The sequence below is a fragment of the Sprattus sprattus genome (genome assembly GCF_963457725.1).
Source record: "Sprattus sprattus genome assembly, chromosome: 8".
NCBI lineage: Eukaryota > Metazoa > Chordata > Actinopteri > Clupeiformes > Clupeidae > Sprattus > Sprattus sprattus.
Window position 1 is genome coordinate 29,580,951 of NC_137927.1, and position 20,606 is coordinate 29,601,556.

General features: G+C 42.6%; 3 protein-coding genes across 3 annotated transcripts in view; all 3 read left to right on the forward strand.

The window, feature by feature from the left end:
- The window catches only part of gar1 (GAR1 homolog, ribonucleoprotein), a 3,325-nt gene extending 71 nt beyond the window's left edge, over window positions 1–3,254 (forward strand). The window contains exons 1-7 of the mRNA XM_080843370.1: window positions 1–21; window positions 553–734; window positions 936–1,090; window positions 1,222–1,281; window positions 1,401–1,512; window positions 2,257–2,403; window positions 2,668–3,254. The exon at window positions 1–21 is cut by the window's left edge and continues 71 nt beyond it. Coding sequence (XP_080699496.1) covers window positions 554–734; window positions 936–1,090; window positions 1,222–1,281; window positions 1,401–1,512; window positions 2,257–2,403; window positions 2,668–2,678 — 666 coding nt within the window. The 5' untranslated portion in view covers window positions 1–21; window position 553 and the 3' untranslated portion in view covers window positions 2,679–3,254. The remainder of the gene's footprint in view (window positions 22–552; window positions 735–935; window positions 1,091–1,221; window positions 1,282–1,400; window positions 1,513–2,256; window positions 2,404–2,667) is intronic.
- Window positions 3,255–4,223: 969 nt separating this feature from the next.
- On the forward strand, window positions 4,224–12,491 carry adh5 (alcohol dehydrogenase 5). The gene is made up of 9 exons (XM_080843928.1): window positions 4,224–4,344; window positions 5,125–5,226; window positions 6,353–6,494; window positions 6,785–6,872; window positions 7,969–8,188; window positions 8,992–9,252; window positions 9,899–10,034; window positions 11,165–11,303; window positions 11,508–12,491. The coding sequence occupies exons 1-9, from the start codon at window positions 4,327–4,329 to the stop codon at window positions 11,530–11,532; spliced, it is 1,131 nt and encodes a 376-aa protein (XP_080700054.1). The 5' UTR covers window positions 4,224–4,326; the 3' UTR covers window positions 11,533–12,491.
- Window positions 12,492–14,326: 1,835 nt separating this feature from the next.
- On the forward strand, window positions 14,327–20,184 carry LOC308369648 (alcohol dehydrogenase class-3-like). The gene is made up of 9 exons (XM_080844150.1): window positions 14,327–14,438; window positions 15,234–15,335; window positions 15,784–15,925; window positions 16,655–16,742; window positions 17,143–17,362; window positions 17,884–18,144; window positions 18,588–18,723; window positions 19,740–19,878; window positions 20,128–20,184. The coding sequence occupies exons 1-9, from the start codon at window positions 14,421–14,423 to the stop codon at window positions 20,150–20,152; spliced, it is 1,131 nt and encodes a 376-aa protein (XP_080700276.1). The 5' UTR covers window positions 14,327–14,420; the 3' UTR covers window positions 20,153–20,184.
- The last annotated feature ends 422 nt before the right edge of the window (window positions 20,185–20,606 follow it).

Sequence of the window (20,606 nt, forward strand, 5' to 3'; positions counted from 1 at the left end):
ACCGTTCCGTTGAATTTGAAGGTATTTGTGGATATTTATTTTAAAGAAGAACCATGGTTGTTTTGAAGCTGTGAAGTTATATGTTCCATATGAGAAATGATCTAAAATGTGTTGTAGTTTAGTAAGTGATAGCTTACTAGCCTAGTATCACAAACCGGACGGGCTGTTGAGAACTTGCCACGTTGTTTCTTTAAATCAGTTAACATGAACTACTGGATATTCTTTGATTCGTCTGTTGTATTTATGAACAACCATATTTCATTTAAATAAAATTAAAGCTACCTTCGCTATTTGTAAACTCTAGGTTCACCTCGTCTCTGATGTTTGTAACTTGTCTGGCACAGCTAACGAGCTAGCAAAGTATCTAACTCATCGACTGAAGTTATACTAGCCTCCTGTTAACTCTATTGTGCAATCTTTCTTACTGCATTGTGTTGCATCTCATACTGAGCTGGCGGTCACGACGCATCGAAGACACAGCTTTTGAATTCGTGTACTTGAAAGATCTAATGAATGACTGATAACAGAGTCCATTGTCATTTCCATTCTCAGGATGTCTTTTCGAGGAGGTGGTGGCAGAGGAGGATTCCGTGGTCGAGGTGACGGTGGCGGCGGAGGATTTAGAGGCCGCGGTGGTGGTGGAGGATTTAGAGGCCGCGGTGGTGGAGGAGGATTCGGTGGTCGAGGCGGCGGCGGCTTCCGACAAGACTATGGTCCCCCAGAATATGTCGTCAGTAAGTTGCGCTGGAAGGCTTGCCAAGAGTTTACCACCCCTGGCTCCTGACCTATATGGATCCCCTGTACAGATTTCTCTTCCAGGTTATGTGATGTTTTTAATGTGAAGAAGCTCACTGCTGTGTAAACTTAGTGCAACCCAATCTTCGGAGTTGACCTTAATGGTAGACTAATATTGTTGTTTGCTGTTGTCTCTACAGATGTAGGGGAGTTTGTGCATCCTTGTGAGGATGACATCGTGTGCAAGTGCACAACAGAGGAGAGCAAAGTGCCTTACTTCAACGCCCCAGTCTATCTGGAAAACAAAGAACAAATAGGAAAAGTGGACGAAATATTTGGAAATCTACGGGAATTTGTATCCTTTCTCACTTTAAAAAAGTCTGTGCTGTTGTATGTTCAGTATACGTACACTCCCCCAGGGGTTGGAGTTACTTGTGCAAGATATCTTCAAAAGAGTCATATCCATTTCCCTTAACTCCGTTGCAGTATTTTTCTGTCAAACTATCAGAAAATATGAAGGCATCGTCGTTTAAGAAACTACAGAAGGTTGGTAGCCCTCTTTCTAAGCATCTCTGTGGACAACACACAGTGATTCTGCCAAACATAAGTCACCAGTGCAGCTTGCTTTGTGTTGATCAATGTTCATCCTCTGTTTCCACCCTCAGTTCTACATAGACCCCATGAAGCTTTTGCCCCTGCAGAGGTTTCTCCCGCGCCCCCCAGGCGAGAAGGGTCCCCCCAGGGGCGGTAGAGGCGGCAGAGGAGGAGGCCGTGGAGGTGAGGTCACTGGTCCTGTGGACTTACTTATTGTGCTACTTCCATTTCAGGCATCCTTCAGTACAGTTCACTACAGTAGTTGTACTCTACACACACACACACACCAGTACTCTACACACACACACTCACACCCTAGTACTCTACACACACACACACACACACACCCTAGTACTCTACACACACACACACACCCTAGTACTTACTTACTGTAGTGAACTGGTCTGAAGGATGGCTGGAGTGAAAGTAATTTGGACATAGGCCTAATATGAAGGCTGACGGGTAATGTTATGATTGCTTGTGGCTGTGAAATTTGAATTCTGTTCATGAAAGTCGGAGTAAGTTTGCAGAGCCAGAACTGGGAAGCTGGTCTTACGAAAAAATGTGACTGAACATGTCTAAGGGCTGCTGCCCTGGATTTGAAGGGACCTTTTGACAGTCATGCCAATCATCCAGCCACAGACAGCTTGATGAGGAATATGAGTCAAATGATCTGTGGCCTGAGTCTTTGGACTGAAACTGTGTTCAGCCTCAGCCACCACTCAACAATGTTGGAATACACTGCATGCTTTACTGTACTGATTTATACATACTCTAATAAAGATGGTTATAAGTGTCGGTTGCATCAGTGCTACAAACTGCCTCTGCACCCGCAGTGGTTCCTTGTTGGCTAGTTTGAGCAGTAGTCTATAGTAATATACAACATGGGTGTTCGTGTAAAATAATGTACCGTTTCTGTTGCTGCAGGTGGCTTCCGTGGAGGAAGAGGCGGCGGTGACCGAGGTGGCGGATTCAGAGGCAGGGGTGGCGGCGGCTTCCGTGGAGGAAGGGGCGGCGGTGACCGAGGTGGCGGATTCAGAGGAAGAGGTGGTGGTGGTGGCCGTGGGTTCAGAGGTCAGTGGAAGGCACTACAGGGAAACTGTGGATCTGATCCCAGCACTCCACATAAGTGTTGTTTTTATTTTGTTTTGTTAATTAGCTTTGAGGAACGTTGCAAATTCTGATTTGACCATAATTTGTAATACACACATCTCCCCCATTAATATAGAATATAATATACATATATATAAATATATATGTATATATTATCCGGGTGTTTAGATAATTATCATTTGAAATGAAGGAAGCTCTAACAGCTGTGTGTTTTTGCTGATGCAGGAGGAAGATGATGACTCGGCAGAAGCAGACCTGATCGACCCGCACCACTTGAAGATGACGATGGAGCAAAGAGGCCGTTGTGCTTCCTCTCTGTTGGACTTGTTATCAAACGAGACAGCGCCCCCTCGGCCTTTTGTACCTTTGGCCTGCAATGCGATTTTTACTTTTTTTATTGTTATTTTTTGTGCTGTATAATGTGTGCATTCCATCGTTTCCCCGGTGTCTCCGAACTATCAATCTGAGATTGTAGTCCCTGCTTAATGACTCGTTATCTTCGAAAACCCCTCAGACAACAATGAACATGAGGCTTGAGTTATGAATTGGTAAAGGAATGTGTCAATGTTAGATATGTTTTAATGGAAAAGGACTTGAATGTAGTCCATTTGACTAATTTCCTAATTGCCAAACAAATAATGTCAAGTGTCGTAAAGGAAGTCTCTTATCAATCTCTTGGTTTGAATATCTTTGTTCAAAAGCTGGCAATACCCAATCAGTGGCTGAAGCTATTGTCTGCCCGTAGATGACAAACAAGCTTGGTGTTCTGCCAGTGTCCCACAAACCTAAATAAAAAAGGTAGTTGGTAACCAGCTGCCATTCAAAAAAAGTACTCCTGCCTGCTGCATTCATCTGATGTGTTTTTGTCTAAATGCTCAATTATGTGTCTCTTTTTCAGTAGGTTTTGCAGTTTTTCAAACATGGCACAAACAATTGTATACATGCACCACCCCCCTCCTCCCCCACAGCAGAGATAAACCATTCTACAAGTTTTCACAATTTACAAGAAATAAAGATAAATAATGAAGAAAAAAGGGCAATAGGAAAGTAGTAATATGTCAGGGATAACTTAAGACATTATGTAGAATGTTCCACACATTTGCATGTGCACACGTATGTTTTAGGGGTCCATGCATGGAGTGGAGGAACCCCTGTAACTCCACGACTGTTATCAATCATGTATCTATTCTCTCCTAAATTGGCTAAAGCAAGTTTGCAAAGATAAGCAAGAGGCCCACCGATGACTTTAGTCAGGGGAAGATGGAAAATGTGCAGATCAGAAGAGATTAGAAAACTGCAGTCTTCTATTGGCAGGGTCCTGTAATAGCAGCACCACCTGACGGTCTTGTTTAATCAGCCAAAAAAAGACTTCAAACTTGAAAAGGTGGGTTTACATCAGTAGAACGACGTGTCGCAGCTACATGTTCTATACTGTTCAATCTAACACTGCATTCCATTTCTAAGAGAGCTCTCTTGACTCCCCCTCTTGACTCCTCGATGCCCCGACTCCTCGATGCCCTCAGTGGTGAGAGATCAAGAGACCGTTCATTTTCAACATTTGGGACACTCTAATCAGAGAGGATGTGGCATCATCACGCTGTGTGTACGTATCTGCTCGCACTAGCGCGCTCTGTCAGACTGCAGTGTGTGGTGCAGATTCCCCAGTCTTTGCTTTTAAATGCGCTTAGCAACCGCTACTTTGTGTGATAGGTCAAGCTGAATCAGGCACGGCCAGTTCGACTGTCGTAGCAATCAGCATGTCGTAAAGTAACATGGAGTGCAGTCAGCGAACAAGAAGCGACGTTTTTGATTGGCTATGGTAAAAGCGTCAACCACCGCCCACATTCAGTTTCCCTTGTCTCATTTCACTGTGAAAGAAAGACCATGGCTACAGCTGGGAAAGTAAGAATCTCTTTTTTTGCCAATTCATTTTACATTTTATCAGATCAACGTGACATTCATGTTGCGAAAAGATATCGGATGAATAAAGAATTTTGTTATATAAATAAAGTTGCTGCGTGCAACCAGCAAACGTTAGGCCGTGCATGCGAACTTGCATGGAACTATGTTCAGACACCTAACGTTAACTTTAAGCCTCAGAAAGTTGCACAGTCTGTGCAGGCTACAAAAGAATCATTGTGTGCTTGCCAGTAGGCCAGCTGAACGATTTCCCACCGGTGGATGCTCCTTTATGTAACCAACGATGACAGAACCAGTCAACGGTCTTTGTTACGTTTACCGTTTACCGTTCTTAATGCCGGGCTGGTCTGCTAGCGTTGGATAGATTATAGTGCATTTTGTGCCGGTTACAGTGTGGTTGGTGTGCTTTTGTAAATGTACGTAAAGACACTGAGTTGGGAATGAAGTCACACGGATCTTTGTACATAAACTGTACAAGAATGGAACCTAGTGAAATCCATCCCTTTTAATGATGCTAGTTTTACTTTTGGTTAACTTCAGCATCACGTGCAAGCTCAAGGTTCAATTAATGCTGCCTTCACATCATTGGCCCGTTAATTTTCTTCAGTGTAGTGTCCAAGTCTGTCCACTCTCAACAGTGTGTAAAAAGTATTTCTTCTATAATTATTTACAAAAATCTTTCTCATCTCTTGAACACTTTGGACTGTTCCATAATGTGCGTGATAATCTTGTAGAGTTATCGTCCCTGTGCCTCACCAACAGGTGATCAAGTGCAAGGCAGCGGTGGCATGGGAGGCAGGAAAGCCTCTGTCCATGGAGGAGGTGGAGGTGGCCCCACCCAACGCACATGAAGTTCGAATAAAGGTGACCATCTCTCTTTTTTTTTTTTTTTTTAACATTTCGTCTATTCTCTTTCCTCTGGACAGGGGGTGCTGCAGCGACTGAAATTGGCGTACTGAAATAATTTGATGTAGCTTTGACCTAAGCAACCGAAGAGAACTGGGATAAATGCCAGAGTGCTGTAGACCAGTCTCACTTAAAATGTAATCATAGTTTAACACTAAATCATTACTTTCCTTCATTAATGAGTGACTACGGAAGTGAACATCAGGGTAAATGAGTACATTATATTTGTATTTATTAGGTCTTTTTACCACTGCTGTTGCATGATGGGATATTGTAACAGCTGGATGAGCTCTGGCTGAGGGTATGTTCTGCTGTCTGCTGTGAGATTTAAGAGAGCCAGCTGCATGCCGGCCTCTAGAGCAACTCCACCATGCCTTCTGACTTATGCAATAGTTTTACGTTGACCATTTTCCTTCATTTTAATCAAAGTCTACACTTGGCAATTCCCCATGTAAATGACTGTTAAGTTATTTGCAATGATTCGTGGTATATTGTGAATGCTCTATAGTTATAAATGTTCTGTAGTTGTATAATTGGCAGCACCTGTCAGAAGGTTTAGCATGAGGGCCCACTCAGTCATCTCAGCCTGTTTCATGTTAATTATTGTCGTCTGTGGTGTTATTACACTTCAGAGTAAGCTAGGTGGCGCCACTCTTGACTTGTAATAACACCCATTCACAGGTTTCGAGTAGTTCAGTGGTGTGGTTTCTTTAACTACCAGTTTTACAGGTGATTGTTGTCTGAAATCTGTTGTGACAGTGCTCCTCTTTTTTAGCATAACATTTTTTTATTTTTTGGAATGAATTGCAGTCGTTACAATTACGAATATATAGTTGAATTACCCCAGAAGTCAGATGGCTTATGCCTGACCGGAGGAGAAAAGGTCTGACTATAGCCGGTACTCAAAGTATACACAAGGTTTATGTTCAGAGTGTGTAAATGCATGGTGAGGGAAAACCTCTCATTCGTCCATAATTGAGTGGCCTACTGTCCTTACAGATCCATAGTACCTTATGGCCCCAGACATAGTGCCTTTCTCTGCAAGCATATCTTTGCATCCAGTGATGGCCTGCTGTCATTCCAGATCCACTCCACCGCGGTGTGCCACACTGATGCCTACACCCTGAGTGGGTCGGATCCCGAGGGCCTCTTCCCCTCCATCCTGGGCCACGAGGGCGCAGGAACGGTGGAGAGTGTGGGAGAGGGCGTCGCCAACTTCAAGCCAGGTCTGACAGAAACGTTCATGAAGTATTAACGTTGAACTAAACATCAAGAGTGGTGAAATATAAAAGAAAGTGTGGGAGAGGGCGTCGCCAACTTCAAGCCAGGTCTGACAGAAACGTTCATGAAGTATTAACGTTGAACTAAACGTTAATAGTGGTGAAATAGTATTGTCTAAAAGAGAGTGTTATGTAAAGCTGCATTTCTTGGGTAGAGTGTTGGCCTTAACCAAACAAACAATTAGTTTGTGATTTAAAATGGACATTTCTTTCTTTCTTTTATTTTTTTAAATAAGGTGATGTGGTCATTCCGCTGTATGTGCCTCAGTGTGGAGAGTGCAATTTCTGTAAGAATCCCAAGACCAACCTGTGTCAGAAGATCAGGTAATTTGAATCCGTAATCCTGTCATTGTACACACACACACACACACACACACACACACACACACACACACACACACATTCAATCATGACAGTTTCACCCTAAAAATAAAGCAGGTTCTTACACTCTGACTACACACATGGCGGGTCAGTCTCAGTTACACACGTGTGTCTGGGTGTATCCTTAATGGAGAAACAAGATGTGGGGAGAATATGTGAAATGTTTAACCCATATGTCAACTTGGAGCGTTGCCTATTTTGTGCTGGCTGAATTGAAACTAGAATTCAGGACGTTCAGGAAGGAAGTTTTACTGCATGACACAGAATGGACCACCATCAATTGTCTACATCTCTCACAGATTGCAGTTTAATCAGTTTACGGTTCAACCAGATACTTTTAATAGGTCAGAATACAAATGAGCAGTTTAACTTGTGATTGATAAAAATGGATCCACACCTGGCAAAAATCCCCCAACATCTCATTTTCTCAATGCCTGGTGTTATCATGCCCACGGTTGTCCCAGCATCCATGACGGTCTGAAACATTGGAAGATGGTCTAGAAATTCTGAAACTGTAAAACTATGGTAGTTTGTGGTCTTAATGAAGTCATGCAAGTACATTATGGTAGGACAAATCACATTGTGGTATGCTATCGTTTCTAAATTCCATCCACGTTTAAGCAGCTTTTTAAAAATGGACAAATGCTACCTCAGTGACTTGTCGTTCTCCACTGAGGGTTTCCAGACCACACTGCAGCAGAACAGTGTGCAGCATATACAGTACCAGTCAAAAGTTTGGACACACCTTTCATTTTTTGGAGTGTTTCCTTTACTTTTATTATTTTCTACATTGTAGATTAATACTGAAGACATTTAAACTACGAAAGAACACATATGGTATGATGTACTAAACAAAAAAAGTGTTGAAAAGTTAAGAAAAAAATGTCTCAAAAAATGAGAAGGTGTGTCCAAACCTTTGACTGGTACTGTACGTAGGCTAGTGGCACTGGGCCAGCAGGATATATGCTAGCTAGCAGCACTGGTCTAGTTCCTGCGGTGCGAATGCAGCTGATCAGATTGTCCCTCTTTTCTGTTCCAGAATCACCCAGGGCCAGGGGCTGATGCCTGATAAGACCTCCCGCTTCACCTGTAAGGGCAAGCAGCTGTTCCACTTCATGGGCACCAGCACCTTCTCTGAGTACACCGTGGTGGCGGACATCTCCCTGGCCAAGGTGGATGAGAAGGCTCCCATGGATAAAGTGTGCCTGTTGGGCTGTGGCGTCTCCACTGGTTACGGGGCTGTCCTGAACACTGCTAAGGTAATGGAGTCCAATAAGGGCGATGCATTTTTACATGTATAAGTAACAATATCAGCTTAATTGTATTATTGTACTTGACAATTATTTACAAGAATGATAGAAATATGCATGTCTATATAAAATGTAGGATTATAAGGGAAGAATATGTTTTAATACAATACTTAATGTAGAGAAAATGCTACATTTAGGCATACAAGTATTGATGTTTAACACAGGACAGGGTATAAACTATCCTCCTATTATTAAGTTTAAATATAGCCACTAGTAGCGATCATCTTGGATTAAGCAGAACGTGTAAAGTGCCCCATGAAGTAAAAGGCTGAATGATTTGACCACTTCAACAGTAAATAAATAAATAAATGTTTCAAAGGATTTAATCACAAAATTAATTTTGAAGATAGACCAAACCATGTGAGAGGAACAGAGGAAAACATGATGCAGCTTGTAATGAGTACTTTTCGTAATTGTTTACAAAAAACGTTTTATTTAGGTATTTTCGAGTTATTGACATGTCAGTCCCCAGTGAACGAAATTGTGCAGCAGCGGCGGTCTGAAGGAGCCCAGGAACCACAGAGCACAAATTCTTCTTCATTTGCTTCATAAATGGATGTGTCAAGTAGATATTGCTTCACCTATGAGGAAACTGATTGGCCGTGATCAGTGGGTGGCTGTTTGTGTGTTGGCTGGCAGAGAAAGCCATTCCACTAGAAAAGGGAATCAGTGTGTTTGTAATTTCCCTGGTCTGGAATTGGTTTTCTAATTACAAGCTTTGCATTGCCTAACCTTGTCTGTGTTTTTGTTAGGTGGAGGCAGGTTCCACCTGTGCCGTCTTCGGACTGGGCGCTGTCGGCCTGGCTGTGATTATGGGATGCAAGGTGGTTGGAGCCACCAGGATCATCGGCATCGACATCAACCCGGATAAGTTCGAGGTGGCAAAGCAGTTTGGGGCGACTGAGTGTGTGAACCCCAAAGATCACAGCAAGCCCATCCAGGAAGTGCTGGTTGAGATGACTGACGGAGGAGTGGACTACTCCTTTGAGTGCATTGGGAACGTTACCATCATGGTCAGTGTTTCAAGCGCTTTGGTCGTTGGGATGTGGTGTACACATGTTTATTTTGCCCTCACTGGGCTTATTCAGGGAGTATAGCCTCATCCCAGTAAGAGGACCTTTACGGTTGTAAGAGGTTGCATACCCGGAATGCTGAGAAGAAAGAAAAGATTTCATACAGTGTCTCCCACTCCGGGATTTCCATGTTTCCCACTCCGGTATCTCCATGTTCCCCGCTCCGATATCTCTATGTTTCCCAGTCCAAAATCTTAATTTTTCCCCCTCCGATATCTCCATGTTTCCCACTCCGGGGTTTCTCCATGTTTCCCACTCCCGTATCTCCATGTTTCCCCCTCCGGTATCTCCATGTTTTTTCATTTAATTTCATTCAGCCCCTTATGCATTTAGGTCTTTTCATCCTCAACCAATAGGGATGTCAGTCCAGAAGTATTTGTGCCTCTGTTCAATACATTTGTAATTTGTCCTGTCCATTTTTTGGTGGCGTTTGAGGTCATAAGGTTCGTGAACATGCAGTGTTCAGCCCGTGAGGGTGTAAGTGTTAATGGGCACTGGTTCACTCTGTCCTTGTGTTGTGTGTGTGTGTGTGTGTGTGTGTGTGTGTGTGTGTGTGTGTGTGTGTGTGTGTGTGGTGTGTGTGCAGAGGGCTGCACTGGAGGCGTGTCATAAGGGCTGGGGCACCAGTGTAATCATCGGGGTGGCAGGAGCCGGGCAGGAGATCTCCACCAGACCCTTCCAGCTGGTCACCGGGCGCACCTGGAAAGGAACCGCCTTTGGAGGTGAGTGTTTGAGGCTACGCTACGCTAGGCTAGTTTCCTCTCTTCAGCAGTGAAGTGAGCAGAGCTACGCTACGCTAGTTTCCTCTCTTCAGCAGTGGAGTGAGCAGAGCTACGCTAGGCTAGTTTCCTCTCTTCAGCATTGGAGTGAGCAGAGCTACGCTGGGCTAGTTTCCTCTCTTCAGCAGTGGAGTGAGCAGTGCTAGGCTAGGCTAGGCTAGGCTAGTTTCCTCTCTTCAGCAGTGGAGTGAGCAGAGCTGCGCTGGTTGAGCCTAGTTTCCTCTCTTCAGCAGTGAAGTGAGCAAAGCTGGGCTAGGCTAGTTTCCTCTCTTCAGCAGTGGAGTGAGCAGAGCTACGCTAGGCTAGTTTCCTCTCTTCAGCAGTGGAGTGAGCAGAGCTACGCTGGGCTAGTTTCCTCTCTTCAGCAGTGGAGTGAGCAGAGCTACACTGGGCTAGGCTAGGCTAGTTTCCTCTCTTCAGCAGTGGAGTGAGCAAAGCTACGCTAGTTGAGGCTAGTTTCCTCTCTTCAGCAGTGGAGTGAGCAGAGCTACGCTGGGCTAGGCTAGGCTAGGCTAGTTTCCTCTCTTCAGCAGTGGAGTTAGCAGAGCTGCGCTGGTTGAGGCTAGTTTCCTCTCATCAGCAGTGCAGTGAGCAGAGCTAGGCTAGGCTAGGCTAGTTTCCTCTCTTCAGCAGTGGAGTGAGCAGAGCTATGCTATGCTAGGCTAGTTTCCTCTCTTCAGCAGTGGAGTGAGCAGCCACTTTAAATAAACATATTGCTTGCCCTTCCCTTCATCATCACAATAATTTATCATGTCTTGGAAAGGCTCCACACGAATGCCTTGCACTGCGAACCACTTGTAAAATGCAGGTCAAGATTAATTGGTGGTTTGGGCCTAGTTGCATTTATTGTAACTTTAGTCGTTTTGGGAAAGAAATTATAACGGGGCCAAAAGATGAACTAATCATGATCAGTCTTAGCCTCTGTTGAGCATATGGTGGTGAGCTCGACAGAAAAAGTCATATGAAAGACTGATCACCAGACACACAGACACACAGACACACAGACACACAGGCAAACATACAACTTAAACATCACAACCTTCAATGTGCTTCTGTGTACGAATGATCTCCAGGCTGGAAAAGTGTGGAGAGTGTCCCCAAGCTGGTGAATGACTACATGGCCAAAAAGCTGAAGGTCGATGAGTTCATCACACACACACTGCCCTTCAACCAGATCAACGAGGCCTTCGATCTCATGCACCAGGGAAAGAGGTACAACTTTCCCCAAACTGAAACTAGGCCTGTTGATTTGCTTTCTGTGATGACCCCGTGACCTTTTGCTTCCTCAAGGGTAGTTGGGTATTGTTTCATTGTTAATGGAGCTTTGCAAGTCCGAAAAATAGAAGAAAATAGAAATTGTGTGATAATGCTGTCACATATGTTTGATTGATGTTTTTGTTTGTTTGTTTGTTTCAGCCTCCGTGCCGTTCTAAACTTCTGATGTGCCAGTGGACAGGGAGCGGTCTCTCATCAGCCTTTCTTTGTTGTCTTGGTCCTGTTCCCCATCGCCTGGCACTTAACCAGTGGGCACTTAAGATGCCGTCCTTTTGACGACCATCGTAGTTTGTTTTGCTTAATGTTTACGTCAAGGCACAACTGTTACAATCACAACTCATTAAATTTGAGTGGGAAAAAAAATGCAAATGTAATTTTTGGAATTTCATTGCACACTTGGCTGATTGTGGGTAGCATTTGTTACACAAATGGCATTTAACGGCAAAGAACACAAACCCAAGAGGATGACTGTCATTATCAGTGTTGCTGCAGAGAAATTAATGTTTCTACACCATCTTTGAAATATATGGTGGAATTTAAAGGAAATACAACTCCTGTTGCAAAGGAACATGAACAATAGGATTATCTGTACTGTAAGCTTTTATTTAATGTAGTTAAAAATAGAAAAAAAAATGTATTTACGGCAGGTGCAAAACTTTAGGCACATGTCCACTTCAAAGTCTCAGAAGATATGCAACGAAAGGAGAGAGCAGCCATCCTACCCGGCCTTGAACCCGGGTCTACAGGGTACCAAACCCACACCCTGACCACAACATCAAAGAGCCAGACTTAATGGCATGGCAGTCAAAGCACATACTCATCTGTAGTGATGGCACTCTGTCACAAGACAACATTAACTTGTTAAGCCTTACTTAACTTGTGAATAAAGCAGTTCCAGAATTGTCATCCGGAATGGTCAGCTAATGACAATTACAGAAGCTGATGAATTATCTGACTCCTCAAACATGGCAACACTCAACAAATAATACTCACCTACTGGCAGGGGATCTCAACAAACGTATTTGATGCCCACAAAGTAGCAAAGCCATATCAAAAAGTATATAAAAGCATTTCCACCTTGCGATTGCCAATGACTGAAATGTTATTAAGAAACAGCTGCATTAGAAGCCTAGCTCATTTACATGAAAAGCCCAGGAGGTGGCAGTAAATATGGCTAGAGTTGGAGATGCTTGTTCAGATCTGCACTGCTGAATCCTGAGTATGTAATGTATAAACAGCAATAGGCTAGGTGCACGAAATACTCAGTGTGGGCTGTTTGTTTCCTGTTAAGCCAGGTGTATTTGAACCTGCCGCTATTCTGAATGTAATTAGCGTCTGTTATGCGTATGTTTAGGCCACGTATGTCAAATACACCTGGCTAAACAGGAAACAAACAGCCCACACTGAGTATTTCGTGCACCTAGCCTATGACATTCTTAGGCCACGTATGTTACAGTGCGACATCAAAAGGCCAAACAAGTTCTCCATAAAATGGTCCAAGCCAGTGCATGGCCATCTGTTACTGCTTTGTTACTGCACTTTACTGTAATAAAGACAAATGGCTGCATCCACCACAAAAGAAACATCCTTTTTCTTACACAGGTGTGGTGGTGCACCATTCCACTGTGCAGTGCTGCTGCTTGGACAGACAGAGCAGCATTTGATGAAGAGAAACCCTATGAGGCATGTGGGTGGATCTATTATGTTGTGGGAGTTTCTAGCAGCCAGGACTCAAACAAATAAAGGGAAAATGGATCCCTCTGATATCAGCAAATTCAGAACAGAAATGTCAGCTGTCAGTCAAGAAACTGAAGCCTACAAGATGTTGGTCTCTACAGGTCAATGATTCAATGTATCATCAAAACCATGAAGTTCTTCAAGAAAACAGTAGCTTTTGGAGTGTGTGGGGGCCCCCAAACTTAAGCATGATTAAAATCTGTAGGTAAATCTTAAACATGATGTGCATGCAAAACACCCTTAATGTATCTCAGAACCAAGTTATCTGCAAGGAAGATGGGGGGCATTCAAAACTCAAGATTAAAGAGAATTTTAGCTGTCTATAAACACCATTTGCAAGTTGTGATATCTGCTAAAGGAGTGCTGACTTAGTAGGGTATCACAACTTTTGTGCATTTGTCACAATTGCTGTTCAAGCGTTTTTTTTTTTTTTTTCCAAGTTCATAACTTTTGAAGAAAGCCTCCTTGTTTAATGTTTCTTTAATTCAGGAGTTATATTTATTGATTTCACTTTATAAAGCAACACACTCTGTCAAGGCCACAAGCACGCCCAAATAAGGTCATCAGGGAGTGCTCGTCAGCTAGAAGTCTGTTTGCACAGGAACAGCAAACTACACTGAAATCTCCACCCACTCCTATGGTTGCCAGATGTGCCGTCACAATCCCCATTAATGATTTACATGTCATATTTTTAGTAGTTTTAAAGTATTTCAGTTTAAAAGTTTTTTGAATGGCTGGTTACCACAGTGGTTGTGCACCTGGATTTGACTGCGTTGTAGGGGAATAAAACATTACAATAATAAGTCCCCTATAGAAATTTCTGTTGGGTTCTAAAGCAACTTTCTCCATGTGAATCTCAAAGCTTGTTACGGAAAAAAGAGCAAACGGCTGAGTTGAGCTAACCTGGTTATCCTGGTTACATGAAATGTAGGAGGCAGTCTTAATCACACCAGAAATGATTATGCCATGTTAAATGATCATACCACAAGTTATACGTTACCAGCAACTACAATACATGGCCACAGGAAAGAAAACCTCCTTTTTTATCGTTTTAACCAGATGTACTATAAGTGGATTTGTGTATTTCCTCTTCAAACATTAGTAAAACAACTGTTGAAAATTTGGAATATTTACAGGAGGATTTTCTCCCAACCTGGAAACATATCCTACATCCCCTTAGCCCAGACAATGAGTAACGTGACACACCTCAATTGCTGATCTTAGACACAGTGAACTTGACTGGCTGTTTGGGTGCTCACTACAAGACGGAGCTGGTTTCCCTGCAACACGCTTGCATTCTGGACACAGACATACATAATGGCAACTGCAGGAAAAGTAAGAAGCATTTTCTCCACTCTTTGTTGTTTAAAATGCATTGGGACTATGTTAACATGCAACCACGTTATATAAGATTGGGCAATCTCATTCTGATCTAGACTAGAAGCAGCGTGACAGTGGCCAGACAAAAGTTGAGATTACAGGCAGTATTTCCATACTCAAGATGTTGCATAGTCTTTGCATTGTCATAGCAACTGTCTAATGTTAGTTTTAAGTTAACTACTACTTATCCTGTGTTGTGTATCCTAATGTTATTTTCTCTTTGCATGTAAAACTTTGAAATGATCAAAAGCTGTGGAGGTCTGAGTCACAGCAACAAGAATGACAACAAAATGATAAAACACAATAGGGACTCAAATTATGTTCATTTGAGTGTTGGTAAATTCAGTAGCTGCAAAGACCAAATGTTAACTGAACATATGTAGTCAGACTGCAGCTTTTATATGTGCATGGGAGCGAGGTGTTGTGATCACCGTTCGGGTTGGTTCTTGTCAGTTCCGGCTTAAGTGTTCTTTATGGTCAAACTCAAACTCTGGTTCAGGGGTAAAGTGCAGTCTCTGCTGCAGAAAACACAGCTGACTAATGCACGCTGAGTGTGGCTGTTTTAGGTCTTAGCCCTTTTGGTTTGACATATTTACAGTTTGGGCCCCACTGATAGGACCTTGCCTGCTCAGCCATGGGTTACAAATCTGCACTGCAATATACAACACCTCTCTTAAACACAACACAACATTTGTACCTGCCTGAGATGTGAATTCAAAGCATTTACTGCAACTTGCTGATTGTTATAAGGTGATCAAGTGCAAGGCAGCGGTGGCCTGGGAGGCAGGGAAGCCTCTTTCCATAGAGGAGGTGGAGGTGGGCCCACCCAACGCACATGAAGTTCGAATAAAGGTGAGAGAAAATACCCAACGCACATGAAGTTCGAATAAAGGTGAGAGAAAATGCACTATGCCCGGGAGATGGCTGATTGCATAATCTCTGATGCAATAGATTAGAATATACAGCAGTTAAATACAGGTAGTCAGGCGTAGATCATCAGTAGTTTACGATTACCATTAGGCATTTAGCAGGTGCTGTTATCCAAAGCGAACGTAACCGCAATTAACCACAGCACAATTATGGTGGAATGATTGTTTAAAAAGCGCATATAAATAAAATGCAAAGGCAATTCTTTATATATTTCATATGAACAGAGCAATATTGTATTTTTAAGATGGATGTTTCCAGTTTTTTCACTGGGACACTCAATCAAGGCAGACAATACCGCATGTCCCCAGACATAGTGTTCTTCTCTGCAAGCATCTCTTTGTATCCATTGACATTGTCACTGTCCTTCCAGATCCACTTCACCGCGGTGTGCCACACTGATGCCTACACCCTGAGCGGGGCCGATCCCGAGGGCCTCTTCCCCTCCATCCTGGGCCACGAGGGCGCAGGGACGGTGGAGAGTGTGGGAGAGGGCGTCGCCAACTTCAAGCCAGGTCTGACAGAACATTCATGAAGTATTAACGTTGAACTAAACATCAAGAGTGGTGAAATATAAAAGAAAGCGTGGGAGAGGGCGTCACCAACTTTACACTCAACAAACGAAAACATATTTGATCGCTGATTATCCAAGAGTGTGAATTGTTATCATGAAAAGTCAGTATTTTCTTATAAAGGGAAGGAACCTAGTTGAGCCAACTGCTGATTTAAAAGTTAAAGGATCATACTGCATATAACAAATATTTGTCACTGGAATGGTTTTATGTGTTCATATATTAGATATCTCAATAAAAGAATTACTATAGAGTAGAAATTGTACGATACAATGCAAAAGACTGAATCCAATGGCTATCACCTCGGGGTTCTGTTCAGGACACCATTCACAATGTCAGGTGTTGAAAAAAGAGACCCCAAAAAATATAGCATAAAGGAGGTGCCTATCTAAACCCATATGTGATGTTTCCAGTAGTGTGTTCTATAGGTATATTTCCATGAGTTTATTATAAGGGTTTGCTTTATGAGTATGTTTGTATGGACGTGTATGCAGTGTAACAGAGACAAAAACAGGTAAGGTACAGAGCAATTATCACAGCACAAAAGGTGTGTCAGCCAGCTAGGCCAGCTGTTACATATTCAGTTCAGTAATTTAGTGTTCAATACAATGTTCAGCTCAGCAATATAGAAATGGAATAGGAATTCTTTTCATTACCTTTTTCTTTCCCTAGGCGACACTGTCATTCCATTATATGTGCCACAGTGCGGAGAGTGCAAGTTCTGTAAAAATCCAAAGACCAACCTTTGTCAGAAGATCAGGTAGTCCTCTTTTTGTCCTGGTGGCTTATGTTAGATTTCTAAAATTCTTTATAATTTCTCTAATCCTTTAATGTCTTATTGAAATATTTTTGATGAGGAAATGTATAAAACCAACATTTACTGTGTTGACTAAATAGGGTATTGAAGGTATGATTAATAGTCATCCTCAATGTGTGTACAACTATGTGTACAACCTAACATGTTACATCATACAGTCATTTCAATGGATTCCGCACAATGTTTGAGGCGTATCCAAAATACATAAGAGACCTAAAACGCACTGTGACTATTTGTCAATATGTCATTATTATCAGGTGTGAATAATGCCCAAACTGGGGCATTAGCTAATATTACCGGAAGTGTAACCGATCCAAATAAGAACCACACATCATCTTCCCAGAATCACCCAGGGCCAGGGGCTGATGCCTGATAAGACCTCCCGCTTCACCTGCAAGGGCAAGCAGCTGTTCCACTTCATGGGGACCAGCACCTTCTCTGAGTACACCGTGGTGGCGGACATCTCCCTGGCCAAGGTGGATGAGAAGGCTCCGATGGATAAAGTGTGCCTGTTGGGCTGTGGCATCTCCACTGGTTACGGAGCAGCTCTAAACACTGCTGGGGTGAGGAGGATGAAGTTGGAGGACACAGAGTTGGTCGAAACACTCTCAAGATTGACTCCGCTTTTTGGCAGTTGTTATTTTACTTTTTATTTTACTTACTATTTAACTCATTATTTTATTTGCCCCTTAACTCTAATATACATCATTTGTTTCGCACAAACATTGCAGGTCCTTTCTTCTTTCTATTTGTTTAAAATCTTTGATTTTTGTTACCCTAAGTGGTTTGTTTATTCCAGTGTTTTTAAGAAGCTCAGACATTATTGTCAATAGATACATTTCTAATAAGTCAGGCTAGTCCTAGAAGATCAGTTTCTAATTGTGTCCCTGTCCTTTCCTGTTCTGATGTTGCTGTGGTGACTGCTGTTCTGATGTTGCGGTGGTTACCGCTGTTTTGATGTTGCTGTGGTGACTGCCATTCTGATGTTGCTGTGGTTACCACTGTTCTGATGTTACTGTGGTGACTGACCAGCAGTCGGGAGGTAGACTGCTTATTTGTGTCCCTGTCCTTTCCAACCTTAAAGGTTGAACCTGGATCCACGTGTGCCGTCTTTGGGCTTGGAGCGGTTGGACTTGCAGTCATAATGGGTTGCAAAGTAGCTGGGGCGTCAAGAATCATCGGCGTTGATCTCAATCCAACAAAATTCGAAAGTGCCAAGAGCTTTGGGGCGACTGAGTGTGTGAACCCCAAAGATCACAGCAAACCCATCCAGGAAGTGCTGGTTGAGATGACTGACGGAGGAGTGGACTACTCCTTTGAGTGCATTGGGAACGTTGGAGTCATGGTGAGCTCTTTATTTCAGCCGAAAGAGAAATGTACATTTACAGGTTTTCATAGAGCAGAAGCCTTTACACAAAGAGCTTTTAAGGACAGAAAAACTACCGCTTACATGTCATGAGTGCGTGTGCTCCCTAAGAACTTAAATGAACTGGGAGGTTGTTGCAAAGGAGGGCCTTCCCGCCACATAACCTTCCCTTATCCTGAAACATGTTACACTGACAGACAGATAAGCACAGAATTTCCCAAATGTACTGTATTTATTTACACAAATTCAATATTCCGTATAACTTGTCTAGAAACATGATGTGAAGGTTGTAAAGCACTATATATATATAGTAAATATTACTAATATTTCTATTTATTTTTATTAACGAAGATAGACAACATTTGACATCAACAGCCTTACCACACTTTACATGTTTGCCCTGTGAATGTTGCTGTTTGCAGAGGGCTGCACTGGAGGCGTGTCATAAGGGCTGGGGCACCAGTGTTATTCTAGGGGTGGCAGGAGCCGGACAGGAGATCTCCACCCGACCCTTCCAACTGGTCACCGGCCGCACCTGGAAGGGCTCCGCTTTCGGAGGTGAGGGCCCACATTGGTGTATTAACTAGGGTTTCATGTGCAGACAGGGTGAACAGGACAGTGAAGTGACTGAATGAAAGGTAAACGTTAAGCAAGCATTAAAGGCACCCAGTGCAACATTAGGGCATCAAAATGGAAATATTCTGTATAAAACAATCTGTATGATATTGACATTTACTTTACCGTATTAGCACATTTGCATCATTGTTATTTGATACTTTGGGCGTTAAAAAGAGCGCTAAAAAGAGCGTAGCCCTTTATTTATTTGTTGCCACCAATAAATAAAGCAGGATTCCAGTCAATGGAAAAATGGCCTCTCCCCACCAGCGATTGTTGTTGTTTACGATTTTCTATCAGTTCTCACCACACAACGACATCTCATCTTTGCTCCTTGAATGTCGCGAGTAATGGTATGGAGTTATTGAAACTTACTACGTGTAAAAAAGACTAGAAATTGAATGTTTATTTTTCAAGTCTCAAGCCTATAAAGTTGCACTGGGTGCCTTTAACCTCTAACAACACTGATATAATATGCTATTTGACTGCAAGTCAAGTCATATACAGGGAGAGGATGAGTGATAGTATTGTGGAGCCTCTTGGGAATGTAATTGGTCCAGTATTTGCACAGGAGTGTGGGAATTTACAGATTGCTATTTTTGCACATGAATGCTTGTTTGCACAATACTATGTACAACAGTTTTTGAGCCTGTTTGTCCAATAGTTTTTACTGATCGTTTTCGTATCTGTGATTTGCCAATACTATGTACAACAATTTTGCACTTGCCCATGTGATGAACTGATTGTGTGTTGTATGTTGTATGTTGTTTCGTACTGATGTGATGCAGCTATTGCCCAGATCCAAACAAATTTCTCCCCTGGGAGACAAAATAAATTGACTTTGACTTTGACTTTAAGGACTTATGGCCGCAACCTCCTATGTAATAATACTCTCCAGGCTGGGATACAACTTAAACATCACAACTTTCAATGTGCTTCTGTGTGCTAATGATCTCCAGGATGGAAGAGTGTGGAGAGTGTTCCCAGGCTGGTGAATGACTACATGGCCAAAAAGCTGAAGGTCGATGAGTTCATCACACACAAACTGCCCTTCACCCAAATCAACGAGGCCTTCGATCTCATGCACCAGGGAAAGAGGTACAGATTTAAATCTTAGTTTGCATCTCTATTGTAGTATTTCATAAAATAGTGGTTAGCATTGCTGTCGTCCAAGCAGTGAACCAGGATTTTATTTTGCCAGCCAATGCAGGATGCCTTTGTAAGTTACTTTAACAATACTGGACCCTTTACTTTTAAATAATAGCTGCCATTCTCAGGATTTCATAGTAATGTAATGAGTTAGACATTTTGTCATTAATGGTGACACTGTCTTTTGTTCTTCATCAGTCTGCGTGCTGTCCTGCAATTCTGAAGAACCTGCCACTAACCGCTGACAAGTGTCACACACCACATCTGGTCCTCATAAGGCCAGATATTCAGTATTTAAAAAGGCGTGTGTAGGTATAGTATCTGTTGGATGATGGACTTGCTGTTTGTACCATATGTCTAAGAAGACTATTAAAGAAAATCAATGCATCTTGTTTGGTTGTACTGTTGTACTGATTTGTCATTGTGGAATCTGTACCTTCATCTCAAAGCTGTTTTTGCTGCCTTTTTCCTCCTGTATCACCTAAATCTGCTGGATTCTTTGCACAGGCTGGGTTTAGAAAATATTTGTACCCAGATCTAAATGTAACTGGGTCATATTTTGAGTTTGTTTAATTTTTTTTTTTTTTTATGGGACATGTCTCCTTTAAATGCTAGAAAGAAAGTAAACAAACTCAAAATATGACCCGGTTACATAAACTAAACAGCTTGTTTCGGGT

Bases quoted from the DNA above. Each gene is read 5' to 3' on its own strand.
- adh5 (XM_080843928.1), top strand. The intron at 6,495-6,784 runs GTCTGACAGAAA...TTTTTAAATAAG, and splicing joins CGTCGCCAACTTCAAGCCAG to GTGATGTGGTCATTCCGCTG. The intron at 11,304-11,507 runs GTACAACTTTCC...TGTTTGTTTCAG, and splicing joins CTCATGCACCAGGGAAAGAG to CCTCCGTGCCGTTCTAAACT.
- LOC308369648 (XM_080844150.1), top strand. The intron at 15,336-15,783 runs GTGAGAGAAAAT...CTGTCCTTCCAG, and splicing joins CACATGAAGTTCGAATAAAG to ATCCACTTCACCGCGGTGTG. The intron at 17,363-17,883 runs GTGAGGAGGATG...CCAACCTTAAAG, and splicing joins CAGCTCTAAACACTGCTGGG to GTTGAACCTGGATCCACGTG.